The 19,850-nt window shown below is 26.3% G+C and overlaps 1 protein-coding gene across 1 annotated transcript in view; it reads right to left on the reverse strand.

Moving 5' to 3' along the window:
- Positions 1–367: 367 nt before the first annotated feature.
- The window catches only part of LOC101239454 (leucine-rich repeat serine/threonine-protein kinase 1), a 123,140-nt gene continuing 103,657 nt past the window's right edge, over positions 368–19,850 (reverse strand). Inside the window, exons 23-30 of the mRNA XM_065792626.1 lie at positions 16,660–16,855; positions 16,326–16,544; positions 12,447–12,578; positions 11,949–12,084; positions 9,646–9,836; positions 8,652–9,399; positions 938–976; positions 368–729 (exon numbers count right to left, since the gene is read on the reverse strand). Of these exons, the coding sequence (XP_065648698.1) occupies positions 392–729; positions 938–976; positions 8,652–9,399; positions 9,646–9,836; positions 11,949–12,084; positions 12,447–12,578; positions 16,326–16,544; positions 16,660–16,855 (1,999 nt within the window). The 3' untranslated portion in view covers positions 368–391. The remainder of the gene's footprint in view (positions 730–937; positions 977–8,651; positions 9,400–9,645; positions 9,837–11,948; positions 12,085–12,446; positions 12,579–16,325; positions 16,545–16,659; positions 16,856–19,850) is intronic.

The raw sequence follows: 19,850 nt of genomic DNA on the forward strand, positions 1-19,850 counted from the left end.
TAAACTTATATATATTATATATATATATATATATTTATATATATATATATATAAACTTATATATATATATATATTGTATACATATTATATATATATATATATATATATATATATATATATATATATATATATAATAAATGATGTATATATGTGTGTGTGATATATATATAAATGATATATATATATATATATATATATATATATATATATATATATATATATATATATATATATATATATATATATGTATGCATGCATGCATGTATGTATGTATGTGTATGTATATATATATATATATATATATATATATATATATATATATATATATATATATATATATATATATATATATATATATATATATATATATATATATATATATATATATATGCTAGGTTTTAAAATTATAATTAAAGGAATTTAAATTCCACGCCATCAGAGTAACACCTCTTTTAGCGTTAGTTCGAATATTGTCAAAATCATTATTGTTAAGCCAGCGGCCTAAAGATTTTTGACCACAAGTTAATATAAGTTGACTTTCTTTCTGACCAACATCTCGATTTGAAAGCATACGACACGGTACAATAACACTTAAACATTCTTTGTAACATCTTAACCACGTATAAGGTATCATTGTATAAGCATTGCAAGTAAAAAATACACCAAAAGATGTTCCAACATACATTTTCTCTTCAACAACAACCAAAGATTGAATTTGAGCCTGATAATCTAAAACACAGATTAATAAAAACGTTTCGGTTTAACTAAAAGAAGAAGGGGATACAAGACTACTAAATGGTATTTCATAAAGTTTTTATAGCTTTTTTTAGAAGAATATAAGATCATATGTAAATTAAATGAAAAAAGCATTTAAAACAGAAGTTTAAACTCCCTAAAATAAGTTTATCTGTTATTAATTACTGTAAAGTTTATCTACCTTCAGTTATTAATCTCTTTGACGGCTTCACAGAGTTCACTAAAATATGTAAAACCATTTTTATAGAAACGCTAAAAATACGACAAAAGTCATCAGCGTAGTAGATAGTAGAAACTAGCTTTTTTTAAAAAAGTAATACATTATAAATAATACATTTTTTAAATATATACCTATTCATCATCACAATATTAATTGAAAAATAATTTCTAATAAAATTAAAAAAATTAAATAAAACGAAAAATAAGAAAAAAAACGTAAAAATTAAATAATTTTAAATACCCGACAGTTGTGAGAATTTTAGATGCTTAAATTTATGCAAATCTTATTTTAAAAATGTTACTTTAAAGTAATGAAAACCATCATTTGAAACTTTGACTGAGCAATTAAATTTTTATTTAAATAATAAACACAATTGATTACGTTTACAAATACCTTTTTCAAAAATATCACAAAAATTTTCAAAAATTTTTGTGATATTTTTGAAAAAATGACTTTCAAAATGCGCGGGGCACCAATTCCCAATAAAATTGTCAATAACCATTTGCTGTTTTGAGATTATTTAAACTGCCTTATATACATAAAATCAAAGTATATCTATTTCTTGAAAAAACAAGCATAACATGTAATTTTTATATATGAATATATGTACAATGTTTTATATAAATACTTTATTTTGTAAACTGAGCTTTTGAGTAGAGATAGATCAATCTCGGCTTTAAGTAGAGAAAGATCAACCACGATTCCGTCACTTACATGAATGTACAAATACCTCAAAACTGTATTTGTAATTAAAAAAGAATTGACTCATTTCAAGCCAGCATGGCAGAAAGAACTATATATCTATCCAATATGCGGCGTCTTCATCAAATTGTTTCAATATGCAGAAGCTGGAAGAATCTATTAGTATTTTTTTATTTGCAAATGAGACAACTCATTTTGCAAAGAAGACAACTGTTATGTTTTTTAGTCAGTCAGATAGAACTCTAATCGTATAAAAATTTTTTCAAGTCCGTCAAATACCATTATGCTTGCAATGAACTCTCCTTAGAAGACTATAAAAAGTGACATTCACCTCCAAGTATCTTTTTACCTACCTTCCTAAAGATCATATTGGGCAAAAAGTGGTTTTAGAATTTCTTGCCCAAAAACAAGAATAGTGATCAACTATTTTTCATTTGTTAGCTTTGCATCAACTTCCCATCTCAGTGGACAGTAAAAGGATCTGCTGTTGCATATAATTCCTTTATATTGGTGGCTTTTTCTTTGCCATAATAACTGTGATATTGGTGGATTGCACTAGAATTGACATTAAGTTCCTCACTCAGTTGATCCAAGAGAAGAGGGGGAAAAAAATTACAGCTCTTTGGTTACTGATCTGGTTTTGGTCAAAAGTTGTTGCAACCTCTGAAGAGATGGCAACTGTCTTCATACATACTCTGCAAGATTTTTTAGCTGGATATCTGCATGGATTACCAATGTGATTGATTAAAAAATAATGCTTGAGCATTAGCTCAAGTATGGTTGCTATGGAATACTACTTAGCTGGTTTCAAACCAGTTAGGCATTGTTACTATTAGTAGATTGAAGCATTTCTCTACTTTGCCTCTTAGACATGACAATTTTTTCTTAATTTACTATCATCTTGGATAATAATGAATTAATAATCAACCCACAAAATATTATCCTTGTTTATATTTCTATTGAGCAATTTAAATCAAATTTATTTTCTTTAAACAAAACATTATCAGATGCGAAAGATTCAAAATATTATGTGCACTACAATGATTTGATTACTTACAGTTTTGAAATCTTCAACGAAGTGATAACTATTATTTATTAACTAAAAAATTAAATAATTAGTGAAGAATCAGTTTAAAATTTCAACTTAAGATAGTAAAATATTTTGTAAAAATTAAAAAAAAAAATTATTTTTCTAAATAAAAATAAAAATTTAAATTTATACATTTGAAAATTTTTTCAAATGTTTTAGTGTGTTTTTTAACTGAAATTTTGTTTTTTATTGAATTTATAAAAAGTACTGAGACCAAAATATTGGTTAAAATTAAAACTTCAGCCAAAACTTAAATGCAATTTTGGTCGATAACTAATAATGACACAGATTTTTAAACTTCTGTTCTTTTTTGATAAAAACCAGGGGTCAGCAACCTATTTTAAATAGAGAGCCATTTTCCCTTAAAAACATACGGAGAGCCGCAAGGATGTGTAAAAAACAAAAGATTATTATCAACAACTTTTTATTTTAATATATTCAATGATATTTAATGTCTTATATAATTATTTTAATATACTGTAAAGTAATTTAAAAAATAAATAATTAAAGCTAATAATTAAATAAAAATGAATAAAAAGATGATGGAAATTTTTGTGAGTGAATTGATTTACAGATTTGTTTTATTGTAAATGGAGGTCTTTAATTTTAGACAACTTTCAAATCTAATATTCATTGAGAGAGATCTTAAATTACTATTAATAATGTTCATGTTGCTAAATATCTGCTTACAATAATATATTGATTTCAAAAAAAAAAAAAAAAAAAAATCAATTACCACCAGCATAATTTCAGTTTTTACTCTCAGGAAGACTATTCCATGTTTCAAAAATAAATTTATCTTCTTTTTGAGAAATCGAAAGTTCTTTCCATTTATGATCTACTGCAAATTTTTCTGTATTTCTTTCCAAGTTTTTTAGTTCTGTTTTTAGTTCTGTCTGAAGTTCAAAGTGAGCATTAATGACCTTTTTGTTTAGATTTTATTTCGTTGCAATTTACAATAAATGGATGTGTCAAAAATCACAAGGCAAATTTTTCCTTTCTGAACTCTGTTAAACGATTGGCAAAAGAGTCTTTCATTTTTTCAATAGTAGCCAAAAAATTCTTAGTTTTAGTAACTTAGTTTTAAAAACATTTACTCAATGCTTTTATAAACAAAAAAAAATTAATTGAATTTTGAATACTAATATCTTAAAATAACACAGATATTTGGGTTACAAAAAAAACTTCATTTTCTAAAATCAGATGTACATTTTTGTCTTGTCCTTGTGATATCTTATTGAGATTGATAAGCTATCATAACTGTAGCAAAATAAAACTTTTGTAATCAATTGCCATCGTTTAACTCAGGGTATTCGAATACTATTGGTGACAAAAACTATTTTAATAGTGATACAGTGACTAAAACGTTTAAGAACACCCCCCTAGATAACAAAAAGACATTTTGCTACAGTAATAGATCAATTTTATTAAATTTTGCTACAGTAATAGATCAAATTTATTAGGCTCATCAAATAATAACAAAATTTGCAAAAATTTAACGTTTTTGACTATTTTTACTACTAAGAACTTTACAACTTGAATCTTGAAGAGAAATGTTTGGCAAAATTACAGCGTTGCTTATAAACTTAGCCTAGACAGGGTTTCATGTAGTTGGATTAATTTCCATTTCTAATCTAACAAAAAAATTTTCATACTTATTGTATGATTCGGACATGTTGAAGAGCCACACAATTTGGATAAAAAGCTACGGGTTCCAAGCCCCTGAACTAAACTACCAATCTTTACAAACCAAATTTAAATAACACTCCAAGTAATTCATTCAAACCAGTAAATAAACGTCAGACTATGACATACTTGTAATCCAATCGGCATTACAAAACAATTATAGTAAATAATTGTATATTTGTAATATAATTATTATAGTATAAACAAAAAGCTGAGTATATATATCAACCCTCGGAATTAGAAAAAAATGAGGTCGGCAATAATTTGCCGACCTCAATCTTTTAGAGGTCGGGATCAGGTCGGCAAAAAAAATCTGATACAAAGGTCCAACCATAAAACATAGAAACGAGGTAGGCAATTTTTTGCCGACCTCAAACACTTTAAGGTTGGCATTGACAAATGCCGACCCTAATTCCAAGGACTGATTTATACATATATATGCATATATACTTATGTATATACTTGCACATATATACAAATACATGTGTTATTGTGCACATACACACAAACACATACTTATGTTTGTGTGTACACTAACACACGTATGTATTAGGGAATGTATGTATGTATGTACATATATGCACATATGTATGTATATATTTGTATATATGTACATTTGGGTTACGATTTTTTTAACTTGTGACTTCTAACTGTGACTTTTGTCACAGTTTTAATTGACCATAGCTTAAAAATCTAAGAAACTGATAGTTAATATTAAAATTTCATACTAATATCGAATAAAGTTAAAAAATGTCCCCCGCCCACACACAATTAAGTTATGTTATTAAAATTACTGTGTTGTTTTTATGACTATGGTTGAAGTATTTAATTTTAAATAAGATATAAAGCATAAAATACATCTAAGTAAAACTATTTTCTGCGTTTGTGTAAAATTTTGCTCTGAAATGAAATATTAAACAAATACAGAAAATAGTTAGTACTTATGTGTTTTATGTCTTAATCATTATTATGTATTTTTTGCATTTCAATATCTATTTAATTAACTTTATATTTAATACAGTAAATTTTTAAAGAAAAGTATTTTTATAAAAATAATGTTAAAACATAGAATATTACTAACATATATTATCCATGCATTTTAGATTTTTCTAATATGTCAAACAAATATAGCAAAACTGTTGTTGAAAAATATTCAAGAGTATGAACAAAAAATTAAGTTTCATCAAGAATTGGTCAACCTTTTATTATTTTTTTTACCTTTTAATCTTTTATAGAAAAACCATTAGATTCATTTAATAGAATGCTAAAAAAAAACTTTTATTATTGGATGTTACAACTACCTGGTATCAATTGAAAAAAGCAGAAAAGAAAGAGTAAAGTTAGTTGCTGTTAAAAATATGTAAAATATGGAAAAAACTCAACTTTCCAGGTATTTCTAAAAAATCAATTGGAAGAAAAATTGAAAAGGTTATAGAAAAACATGACAAGTATCTTAAAAAGCCTGGCGAAAAGGAAGAATACTCTGTTTTGTTCATACATTTGTACATTTGTACATTTATATATATATATATATATATATATATATATATATATATATATATATATATATATTATATATATATATATATATATATATAATAGTCTGGAAGATAAAAAATTTTAAAACACACATGTGTCATTACATTCTTTAAAAGTCAGAGTTTGTAATGTAAAACATACAACTTCAACAAGCAAAGTAAATAATTTTCCAGTTAGCAGTTTAACTGCATCAGAAGAAAGTGGTTTAGATTTAGATTAACAAGACAAACCAGTGGAAATTAAAAATTCAAAAAGGGAATATACAATAGAACCAAGTTAGCTACTAATCTTGTGATAACTGAATCTTTAAGTACAAATAAATCAGCTAGAATCTGTAAAAAGTTATATGAAAAAAGTATTGAAATAGAAACTCCAAGTCAGACACGAAATGGAGATCAACTTTAAGGCAAGGGGAAAGAAAGAAGAAAATTATTGCTAAAATAGTACAAGAAGAACATTTCTGTCTACATTTTGATGGAAAGAAAATAAACAAGACTGAATACCAAGTTGTTATGCTTCAAAATGAGAATAATAAAATCAATTTAGAAATTGTTAAAGTGGAAAATCCCATAACATTTTTGAAACTTTAAAAAAATTGCTAAATGATTTTGATGCATGGAAATGTATTACAACGATTATATGTGATACAACAGCAGTAAACACAGGAAAACTAAATGGTATAGTTATAAAAATACAAAATGAAATGGAAACCAGAGCCATTACTAAATCAAAATATTTAGGATGTTAGCATCATATACTAGATCTCATTTTAAAACATGTTTTGGATCATTTTGTAAAATATAAGAATATATAGTCTGAAATAAGCTTCACATGTCCTTATGTAATATATGAAAAATCATATTATTAACTAGAGATGGAGGGGGAGGAGGAGGAGGGGAGGTATTTTTGCAACTAGACAATCAATAAACCAGTTTTTTTTCAAATTACTCAACATTTCTCAGGTTATGGAAGTATGGCCACAACAGATTCAAAAATATCACAACCCTAATGTACATATATATACATACATGCATACATTGATGTGTGTGTGTGTGTGTGTGTGTGTGTGTGTGTGTGTGTGTGTGTGTGTGTATATATATATATATATATATATATATATATACACATATACAAACTGGTACATCTATCTATTTATATATATCTACATATCTATCTTTTTATATATATCTATATATGTGTGTGTGTTTGTGTATATATATGTGTGTGTATGTGTGTTTGTGTATATATATATATATATATAATCATATAATATATATATATCACATAATATATATATATATATATATATATATATATATATATATATATATATATATATATATATATATATATATATATATATATATATATATATATATATATATATATATATATATATATATATATTATGTGAAGGAAACTCTTTTTTGAAAATTTGAAATGGAATACTACACAACAGAACAGCGAACAACAATTGTTGAATTTTATTTTGAAAATAAACAGTCAATTATTTTGACCATTGTCAATTGTATTTATCATTGTTTTTTTAATATGCATACTGAACCTTCACGCCAGAAATAAACAGCCTGGTTGCAAATCTTCAACAACATAGCACAGTAAGACACCTTCCATGTACTGGAAGACCACGTACGGTCCACACAGAAGTAAATATCCAATATGTTGTGGATAGATAGTTGTGCTGAACGTCTACTTTTCGATGTTTCTGGTCAGTCCAGAAAAATCAATAAATAGACATTTGGTACAACTAGGGCTATTGCGGAGGTTCATTCAGAGAACCAACAATGGCTTGATTATGCCATTTCATTACAACAAAAAGCAGAAAATCGCAATTTCATTGCTAACTTGATAATGAGCGATGAAGCCCATTTCCAATTGAATGGTTTTGTAAACAAGCAAAATTGCAGGATATGGGCTACAGAGAATCCAAGACAGTTTATCAGCAACAATTACACCCACTTAAGTGTACTGCTTGGTGTGGTGTATTTTCTAAAAGGATCATTGGTCCATATATTTTTGAAAATGCACATGGCACCTCAGTTATGGTTAATGGTGCTGAATATTGAAGATACTGGACATTATTTTTTTGAAGCCAGCCGTAGAAAACCATTCACAGTTGTGGTTCCAACAAGATGGAGCCACAGCCCACACTGCAAGAAACACAATAGCTTTGTTATGCAACCTCTTTGGTAGAAACATTTCACTTCGAAGTGATTTCAACTACCCTCGCTCACCAGATTTAAAGGGCCAGATTGTTTTCTTTGGGGTTATTTTAAAGAAAGGGTATACGTAAATAAGCCAGCGACCATACCACAGTTAAAACAAAACAATTCGAAATTCTAATCATAACACTGGGAATTTTATGAAAAGTTTTGCAAAATGTACTGGAAAGAGCAAGGATGTGCGAAGCCGAAAGTGGCCACCACCTGCAGGATATAATTTTTCTAAAATAAGCTAAAAATATTTCCCATTACAACTTACAAATGTACATTGTTGTTTATCAATTAAAATTATAATTAATAACAATAAACCTGATAAAATTAATAACAACAAAAAAATTTCTGTTTTCAATCATTTGGTTTAAAAAATAAGCAGAAAGTTAGAATAAGAGATAATTAAAACAAACAACACAAAACTAACCCTTGTGTACTTCAGAATAATTTTTAGCATCAAACACTCCTTCCACAATTCTTAAGTCTACATTCCATCTTTTCACTTCTGTACCAGGATACACAACCACCCATACATAGCTGTTTAAGTTATTTTTGGAAATATTTTTATTTTGATAATCAGTTTCAAATGTTTTATTTGTTTCTATATAGGTAACAATTTTATTTGAAAAACCTGAAAGGTTTTTCCCTTGAACTAATAAAGTTTCTATTTTTTTGCATGAAGGAAGTGAACTTGCTTTCAGTATTGAAATACACCCTTTTTCTTGGCCGCACCATAACTCATATTTATCAGTATTCATATTTGCATCAGAATTGTAAAAATCATTTGGTAACATTTCTTTTATGGAAGCATTAGATTCAACAGCACATATACAATGTATGGGATTTTCTAATGAAAAGGAATTTAAAGGCTTCAACAAAACTATATTTGTTATTGGGTGCAGATAATCAATTGGTTCCAAAGAACTAACTCTACTTGGTGAACGAACATCATCACTATATATAAGAACATTTCCATCCGACTGTGCACAAAAAACAAACTTTTTTAAAGCAAAGTAATACATGCAAACTATAAATGCATGATTTATACATGTGCCGTATGCAATCAGATGGTAATTTGAAGTACAGAAGACTTTAAAAGTACTTTTATCTGTCCCTAACCACATCGTATTTCCAACTAAACATGCTGTGATAATTTTTTCCTTAAGTTGAATATTCTAAAAATAAAGTTATGAAATATGAACTCACAAAAACAAACCATTAGAAGATATCATTAGTGCATTATATTATTATAAAATACATCATTAGAAGACATCATTATTATATAATAGAAACAAAATGTACTAGTATTTTGTTAATAGTGAAGTTTTAAAAGTTTTTTACAAAATTAAAAACATTAGGCAATTTTTTGAAAAATAAAATAAAAGAATAATAAAAACACAAAAGTAAAAAACGCATCATACAAGCTCATGTAAATATTTAAAATCTTCATATGAAAATATTGTCACAACAGTATTCACTGCACACTGAGTCTTTGGAGTGCTGATTAACCAAACATGTGAACCAATTGAATCATTAGTGGACACAGCACTTTGTTTAAACAATTTAGATGAACAAGTTTTTACACATTGTAAGTAAAAGTTTTCATCCAGTTCTGTTAAATAAAAAAATGATTTTACATTAAACATAATTATGCATAGACACAAAATATTTTATTTATTCTGAAAGCAGTCCATTTGCACATTCCTTAACCATCAAATCTTAAATTATATATATAAGTATATATATAAATTAAAATGTGTTTGTGTGTGTGTATATATATATATATATATATATATATATATATATATATATATATATATATATATATATATATATATATAAATTTAAATGTGTGCGCGTATATATACATATATAAATTTAAATGTGTGTGCATATATATATATATATATATATATATATATATATATAAATTTAAATGTGTGCGCGTATATATAAATAAATTTAAATGTGTGCGCGTATATATATATAAATCTAAATGTGTGTGCATATATATATATATATATATATATATATATATATATATATATATATATATATATATATATATATATATATAGTTCTATAAATTGTTGGCTTTGGGAGTACGTTAAGGTAAAAGATGATTCTTTCGCCAACATATACGTCACTTTTAATTACTTTTGACTTTCGTCCAACATTTCCGTGTTGTCAGAAAGTTAAAACCATTAATTTAATTACAAATTATTCATTTTTTAAAAAAACCGCAAAAATGCAAATTTAATTGGCCAGAATATTTTTAAAAACATTCTGAATGTTTTTAAAACATTCTGACAACCAGTTAGGAGTTATATATATATGTATATATATATATATATATATATATATATATATATGCAAATATATATAATACACGGTATATCATAAAACATGCAGCGCCATCCATTGATAATTTGCTATTTGGAGAATTTTAACTCAAGATTTGGGTAAAAGAAAGGTATGTGCGCGTTTTGTTCCACATGAATTAAATGAAGACCAAAAAATTGCTGGTTTGGAGCATTGCAAAGACATTGTTGAAACTGTTGAAAACGATCCAGACTTTTTTGATTCAATCATAACTGGTTATGAGCCATGGTGCTTTAAATATGACCCTGAAACTAAGCGCCAATCTGCTGAATGGAAGTCCAAAGACGAGCCAAAACCAAAAAAATTGCATTTCCAGAAGTCTCGAATCAAGACAATGTTGATTACTTTTTATGATTCGAAGGGTATTGTCCACAAGGAATTTGTTCCAGAAGGTCGAACTGTTAATGGAGAATACTATTTAGGCATTTTAGAATGTTTGTGGAAAAGAATTTGTTGTGTTAGACCTGAATATCCAGCAGGAAATAAACCGTTTTTATTGCACGACAATGCACTCCCTCACAAGACCAAAAAAGTGAATAAATTTTTGATGAAAAAATGGATTTCTCTCATCAACCACCCTCCATATTCGCCTAATCTATCACCACGTGACTATTTTCTATTTCCAAAACTGAAAACCAAGATGAAAGGAGCATTTTATGATGATATCCCAGCCATTCAAGCAGCTGTAACCGAGATGCTGAAGAACATTCCTATAAATGACATAAAAAAATCTATGCATGCGCTGGTTGATTGTGCCAAACGTTGTATTGAGTCTGATGGAACCTATTTTGAATAAATAAAAAACTTTCAATGATGATATAATGTGTGTTTTATTTTATATCCAAAAAGTTCGGTTATTTTTGGGACACACCATGTAAATATTCTATGCGACAGTGTAGTGGCAAAGCCCTTGCTTCATTAGCGAGATGTTCCGAATTCAATTCGAGAAGGTACTACCATGTTCCTGGTAGTACTTTCTTGAATGTATTGGTCTTCATGGTCTTGGGGAAGTGAATTAACATAAATATATATATATATATATATATATATATATATATATATATATATATATATATATATATATATATATATATATATATATATTTATCATCATCACCATCATCATCATCATCATCATCATCATCATCATCATCATCATCATCATCATCATCATCATCATCATCATCATCATCATCATCATCATCATCATCATCATCATCATCATCATCATCATCATCATCATCATCATCATCATCATCATCATCATCATCATCATCATCATCATCATTGTAATCATCATCATCATTATTAGCATCCCTTTATCCACAAAATTTAATCTTACCTAAAACATCTAACAGTGATGTTAGTTCATCCAAATTTGCAAGACTTTTAATTTCTAAAGTAGTTGGTCTATCATTATAATTAAATGTCCAACATCGATGCAGCAATGATAATATAGAAATTGGATATTGTCTAGCCTGAATTAAAATAAATTGTTTAAAAATAATATTATTATTACTATTAAAAGTTAAAATTATCCAAAAATGTTTTTGATTATCTTGGGATAAACTTAAGTAAAAAATTATTTCAAAATTTGTATAAAATAAATTGTTCTATCTAAAGTTATCTACTCTACTTTATGCCTAAATTATACCAATAGCACTATTATGTTTAAAACACAAAAATTTAAATTATAAAAAAAATACAGTTATAACTAATAAGCAATACTAATGACATTAAGTTTTCTTAAATAATAATGCACACAATGAAAACCAAATCAAAAGTATCACACCTGCTGAGAAAATATGAGAACTGAGATAAAAAAAAAAGAAATCCTTACCACCAGTGATATTTGTGGACGTTTCCCCTCTAATATGAATTTATTAACAAGGTTTCTATTGTCACAGTTACCAAAAGGTTTTCGTAGATTTATTAACTCATATACAAAGGAGCCGAACAAGAAACTCAAAACCTATAATATATTATTTTGCATTTATAATTTTTATCACCAAAAGAAAAATTTAGTAATATCTTTTATTAATTTGAAAATATTTTAGATTATTTTTGAAAACTAAAATTATATAAAAAATATAATTAATAATATTTCTTTCACTACACTACTAAATTTTTTCTTTAAAAATTGAAAAATATTTTCCAGAACAAAAACATTTTCAGTGATATCTTAAATTATAAAATAAAATAGAATAAATAAAAGTAATTTTAACAAAAAATCATAAATATGTACATTAACAATTTGACATATAAACATGTAAAAGTGCAAAACTTTGATTATAATGCCTCAAGCTCCAAATTTGTCAACTTTCTTTAGATGTGACAAAATCGTTGAATAAACTAAAATTTGTCCATTGATTTAATTTTTATTTGATTTTTCAATTACTTTATGGAATCATTCTAATTATTCTTGTGAACCTCAGATGATACTGAAGACCAATAATTCTCAATAAGATGCCATTGATTGTCCTTGCTAAAAAAAATGATTTCAAGTTGAAAAATGCTTCCTCATCAATCACAATTAATTTGCCAAATTCAATGAACGTATTTTTGAGTCATCTTTTTTTTATTTAAGTTGGAGTGTAAATGGAGCTTTCTTGCGTTTCTAACAAACAGTCCTGCATTTATTAAAAATCCTTTAAATTGTTGATGGAACAATTTATTTCTTTTCAAGTTTATGAAAAGATACTCCATTTTTATCAATGTTGTTTTTTACAATGGCTACCACTTTTGCACCTGATACTTTATGAGTTTTAAAAGCACTATCTGACTTGCTAATTTATGAACCATATTTTTTGTATCTCAGTAATATACCATATATAGTTCTTTAAATAGTGTCTAATGGTAAACATCTTTCCATATTCAATATGTTTTTCATAAAATTTTTTGCTGGGTTTTCTGATTAAAAATTGGCATTCTGAATGAATAAACAAATTACAATTTTTATTGATGTTTTCTTAATCATTGATCTATTAGCTAAAATTACCATAATAGCTATTTATTGCATATTTATTATCAATGTCAAAAAATAATCTTTTTAAAGTATTTAAATTTTAAATACAACAAGAAACATTTCCTAACCAATTAAAAATAGCTTAATTTTCACTAACATTCAAAGGAAGCGAATTGCTTAATGTTACTGATTTTTGTCTAATATTACTTCTCTCTGTTACTTCAAAAGTTATAGAGAGAAATCCTAATGTAATTCCTTATGACAGCTACTCCTTGCTTAGCTAACTACACAAAACTATTTGTGTATATATACATATATATATATACATACATTTAATTCCTGATAACTTGATCTTCCGAGAGACCAAGGACAATGGTTTGACTGAACGAACGCTTGACTAAAGTAAATTCTTGTTAAGTTAAATTTTGGCTGAAATGATATATTAGTTTGAGTTTTACATTCATGTTATTTATATTAGTTAGATTTTTCTTTACTCAATGCTAAAGAATAAACATTAAATATACAAGATTATACTAATAAAAGCGTAAAAATTTTTTAGTGAAAGAAGTTAATTATTGTATTAACGCAATCTTTTATTAAGAAAATTATCAAAACCAAATGATAATCAGTTTTTTCAACAGTACTTAATTATATTTATTTTGTTACATTAGTTAATACTTGTAGTGTTAATTTACACCTGATAACAATTTATTCTATTCAGATCTAAATACAACAAAAAAATATAGAAAATATACTACTATTGTTATTTATGTTTTATATAGAATGACTTCTAAAAAAAACTTAATCAAGTTATTTTGATTTCTTTTTTCCCTTACAAAAAGTTTGACTTAAAAGAAGAAATATGTTGCTAAGGGTATAAAAAAATGGTTCAACTTATCCAAAGAATTTTACTAGTAATTAATTAGACGATTTCAAGGGACTAAATGAATCTGTTAGAGATAACAAAAGTTCAAATTACCTAGTGTTCAACTTACCGGGTATTAACTATACATATACACACATATATATATATATATATATATATATATATATATATATATATATATATATATATATATACATATATATATATATATATATATATATATATATATATATATATATATATATATATATATATATATATATATATATATGTACACACACACACATATATATGTGTGTGTTTATACACGCACGCACACACACACACACACACACACACACACACACACACACACACACACACATATACACAAATAATTTTAAATGTATTCTACAAAATAGAGTGCTCAATATTCTTAAAAGAATTTAGCAGTAATAAATTATGCTTCTAAATTAATGACCTTTTCCAAATCGTAAGGGGCTTTCTTTTAAGAATTAGTATCATTATCGTGTAAGGTTTTAAACTGTAAACATTGTAACAAAATTTGCATACAAAAAAACAAATGCCCAATGAGAAGAAAATGTTTATAAAAAAATGTGGTAAACAAATATGTTGTTTCTTCTAATAAAGTACATGATAAACAATATATTGGCTTAACAGAGGGTGAATGGAAAAAACATTTGGCTAATTATAAGCAATCTTTTGAAAACAAAAAGTATTTAAAAGACACCATGCTATCAAAGTACATGCAAATTGAAAGATGAAAAAATTGATAAATTTATTTTGAAAAGGTCCATCCTAAAAACAGCACAGCATAAAATAATTCTTCAAAAATATATACTATGCTTACAAGAAAAATTGAAATAATCACATATGCAAAACAAGAATGTTTATTAAATACTATCAAAAGTGGAAGTGTTGTTAAATAGGTATTATAAAAATTGGTAGGTATTATTAAAATTTATCAAACCAGTGTAGTGGTACAGCACTCGCTTTGTAAGTGAGAATTTCAGAGTTTAATCCACACTAGGCTAAGTTAATTTCTCTGCGCAGCAGCCTTGTTCGGTTTGTTTTTCAGAGTTAAAGTGAGGGTTATAGCCACAATAAAAAAAAAAAAAAAAACGAAACAAAAAAAGTGGCAGCTTTGACTGTAGTAGCCGCCCCCTTAGTCTTGAGGAAAAAAACAACATTAAAAAAAAGTCAAACAAAAAATCAGAACTGATTTCTAAATTCAGAAAAATAAAAAAAATAAAGATTAATGAAAAAAAGTAACTACTGCAACCCAAACCCTTAGTCAATGTATCAGCACTCCTTGCATGTTCTACCTAGATATTCGGTGGATATATGTACTGAAGCCCCTGCAACTCCTTATTTTAGCACGATGTCATCAGTGTGCATATAATGCTGTATTCAAATATGTGTGTATATCAGAGATCATCTGGTCATATTTAAAAAATCCGGAAAACAATTTGCAAAAAAAAAAAATCTGGAATTTGTTTTACTCATATTTGTATTAATTTAACTTTAAGCTGATTGGCTGATGGCTTTCTCAACTTTTTTGAAACTTTTTCTATTTTGTGTGGGTAATGACTTACATATAGTTACCATTTTTGAGACCCAACATGATACACTTTTAAATAGTTTTTTTTTGATAATATTAGGAACTTGTTATATGTTTTTCTATCATATAGAACACATTAATGGGGTGGCAGCATATATTTTTCAAAAATGCTATTTTTTGGAACACCTTTTTATATAAAATAAAAAAACATTTGTCAAAAAAATACAAATGGTTTTTTAAATTGCAAATGTAAATATTTTACAATAAATTCACAACAAACAATGAATTTTAGAGTAAAAAATTTTACTTTTTTATTTTCATCTTGTACCCTGAAAAGTGAAACTCTGCTAAATTCCATATTTTTGTTTAACAATTTTTTACTATTTCCATAACCTGCTAATAGTAGTCGAACTTCAACATAGAGACTGCAATTTGGTTCAGGAAATTCATGAACTAATATGTTATCACTTTTTAAATCATAGCATATGATACTTTGAGAGTGAAGATAGTTCAGAGCATCACTGACCTAAAGCATAATAATTACAAAACCTAGTTTAATTAAAAAACGCACCTAAAATTTGCTCAACATAATAATTAAAAAAGTAGGGTTCAAAAAAATAAAATTATTGTTATATAAAAACCTGTTGAATTGTTTTCTGAACTGCATAAAATGGTAACTCAGTTTTCCATTCTCTAAATTTATCTAAATAAATATTTAGTGAACCTCTTGGAACAAGTTCAAAAAACATAGCCAATGGTTTTAAAGATAATCCTTTGAACTTAACTATATGCTGATGCTCTAATGATAAGACAACAGCAAGTTCCTCACGAAAATTTCTATAAAAAATTCTTTAAAACTTGAAGACTATATATAAATGTAAATATATATACATACATATTTATATATATTTATATGTATGTATGTATGTATATATATATATATATATATATATATATATATATATATATATATATATATATATATATATATATATATATATATATGTATATAATATATATATATATATATATATATATATATATATAAATAAATTTTATATATATATATTTATACATATATATATATATATATTTTATATTTACCAATTCAACACAAATAATTCTAGCTCATGAAAGCTGTTTAAAAAACTTGGCCATTTTTAAAGCAAAAAAACTACTATAATTTTTTCTGCTTTCTAACAGCAGCAAAAATTCCTAACATCTCCATGGTTATAGATATCTCCATGATAAGCATAAAGTAAATGTCAAATTTCAAAGATATTTACATTAGTACAAGTATTAATAGGTAAATATCTTAAGATCTAACATAAAAAATATAAAAAATTATGAAAATAGTAATAGTAATAATAAATGATAAATAAAAATAATAATATGATATTAATAACTAACTATAAAAATGATTATAATGATTATGATTAAATGATTATAATTTAAATAAATATAAAAGCTATAGTACACACACATACACACACACACACACACACACACACACACACACACACACACACACACACACACACACACACACACACACACAAATATATATTCTTTTTATCTTCCTTTTATCTTTTTTTTGATTAGCTAATATTATGTTTTTCTTTGGTTGCCATCAAGTATGTATTTTAGCGACATGAAGATCCCACTACACAGTATTTTGTAATTTTTAGCGAGTTTTATTGTTTTTGATTTTGTATTCAATGGCTGATAATTGCCATATAAGCATGAAACATGGAAAAAGTTGTTTTTACTTTGTTATATACATGTATATCGCTCTATTTGAAATATCTTTTTAATATTGAGCACTCTTATACGACTTATAATTTTGTTTTATTATTATAATAAAAAACAGCCTTAAATATCAATATATACACTCCAATTAGTGGAGCACACTACTCCAAGTCGTTCACACAATGGAGAAAATAAACTTTAATTACTCAGTCAAAAATATTCCATCGGAAAAAGAATTCTTATTACAGTTACTGGAGAAGACTGAAGCACTCATAAAAAGAATGGAAAGCTTTATTCTTTCTTAACAAACTTTCTGACAAGACTAATTCATCCAAACCCAAAAACTATGCCATTAAATCTGTAAAATATCCTCACATATAAAAGAAATGGCTATGTTTGAAAATGATTTAATTAATTTAGTTAAAAATATTAAATTTCGTAAAGTGAACAACAAGTTTCAAGAAAAGCTTTCTAGCGATATAAAATCTTTGCGCAAATCAAATAAAACATTAACTCAAGCCGACAAAACCTTCAATATGCACAAAATTTCCAAGAAGAGTATAACCACCTCCTTAAGAACGCTATTACATCTACATATAAAAAGGCTGACTAAAATCTGAAAGATCAAATAAATATTGAAAGTAAACACCTTTTAACTAATCATGATGTTTTCAACAGAATGGAATTAAATGGCACATCCAATCGTTTTATCACTCTAAAAGACCACAAGGATAATTTTTTAAACAACCCTACAGTTCGAAGTAGGAAGAACTTCTAAACATATTCTATCAAAAATAAATAGTGATCTTAGAAAAAAAGTTTGCATCAATCATTGGCTAAACTCACAGAATGTTATAGATTGGTTTCAAAGTATTAAAGAGAAACATCTATACAAATTCTTGGTTTTTGATATAACTGATATTTATCCTTCAATTAATGAAAATTCACTAAACAATGCTATAGCCTTTGCTAAAAAATACTTAATTATAAAAAAAGATGAAAAAAAGTTAATACACCAGGAAATTATTATTATTTAAGAATGGTGAAGCCTGGATTTAAAAAAGTGGAGGTTTGTTTGATTTCACCATGGGAGTCTTTGATGGTGCAGAAGTTTGTGAATTAGATGGAATATTATCTTATTTCAATTGTCGCAATCTTACAACAAAGATGAATTCGGATTGTATAGAGATGATAGTCTAGCAGTGTTTAAGAACCAGAGTGGCCAACAAATGGAAAAAATTAAGTCACTTTGTGAAAATTTTTAAAAATTATGACCTTCTTATATCCATCAGCTGTAATTTTAAAGTTGTTAATTATCTGGACTTAATGTTAAATCTTAATGACAGTTCTTTCCAACCTCACCGCAAGCCTGGTAATTCTATCAGTTATATAAATGCTGACTCTAACCACTCTCCTAGCATACTAAAAAGTCTTCCTCAAACTATCAAACTAAGATTGTTGACCAATTTTTTTAATGAAAATTTTTTAAACAATCCATTCCTCTTTATCAAGTCGCATTATTTAAAGGTTTTATCTGCAAATTTGCTTACAATTCAAATAAAAAATTTGTCCCATTCAAAAATAACAAGCAAAACATAATCTGGTACAACCCACTTTTTAGTAACAATGCTGCGACAAAAATAGGCAGTCATTTTTTAAACATGGTAGACCTGCACTTTCTGGTTGGTTACAAACTTCGCAAGATATTTAATCGAAATACTATTAAAATAATCTACTCATGTATGATAAACATTAAGTCCATCATTAATTCACACAATCACATTATATTATATAGCCAAGGAAAGATGAGAGAAAAACATGCAACTGTGTCAACAAATCCATCAGTCCTATGAAAAATCAGTGCTTGACGAAGAACATTGTTTATCAAACCACCATGTCGCCAAATAAACCTGACTACAAAGAAAAAGTATATTTTGGCATATGTGAAACACCTAAAATCTTTTAAAATTAATAAATATAAAAATGATACTGAGTTGTCTAAAGAAATTTTGGACATTAAAGACAAAATGTTGACACCCTCAATTAAGTGGAAAATTGTGAAACATTGCAGTCCTTATGGCTC

The sequence above is a fragment of the Hydra vulgaris genome, chromosome 03, assembly GCF_038396675.1.
Source record: "Hydra vulgaris chromosome 03, alternate assembly HydraT2T_AEP".
NCBI classification, from domain to species: Eukaryota; Metazoa; Cnidaria; class Hydrozoa; order Anthoathecata; family Hydridae; genus Hydra; species Hydra vulgaris.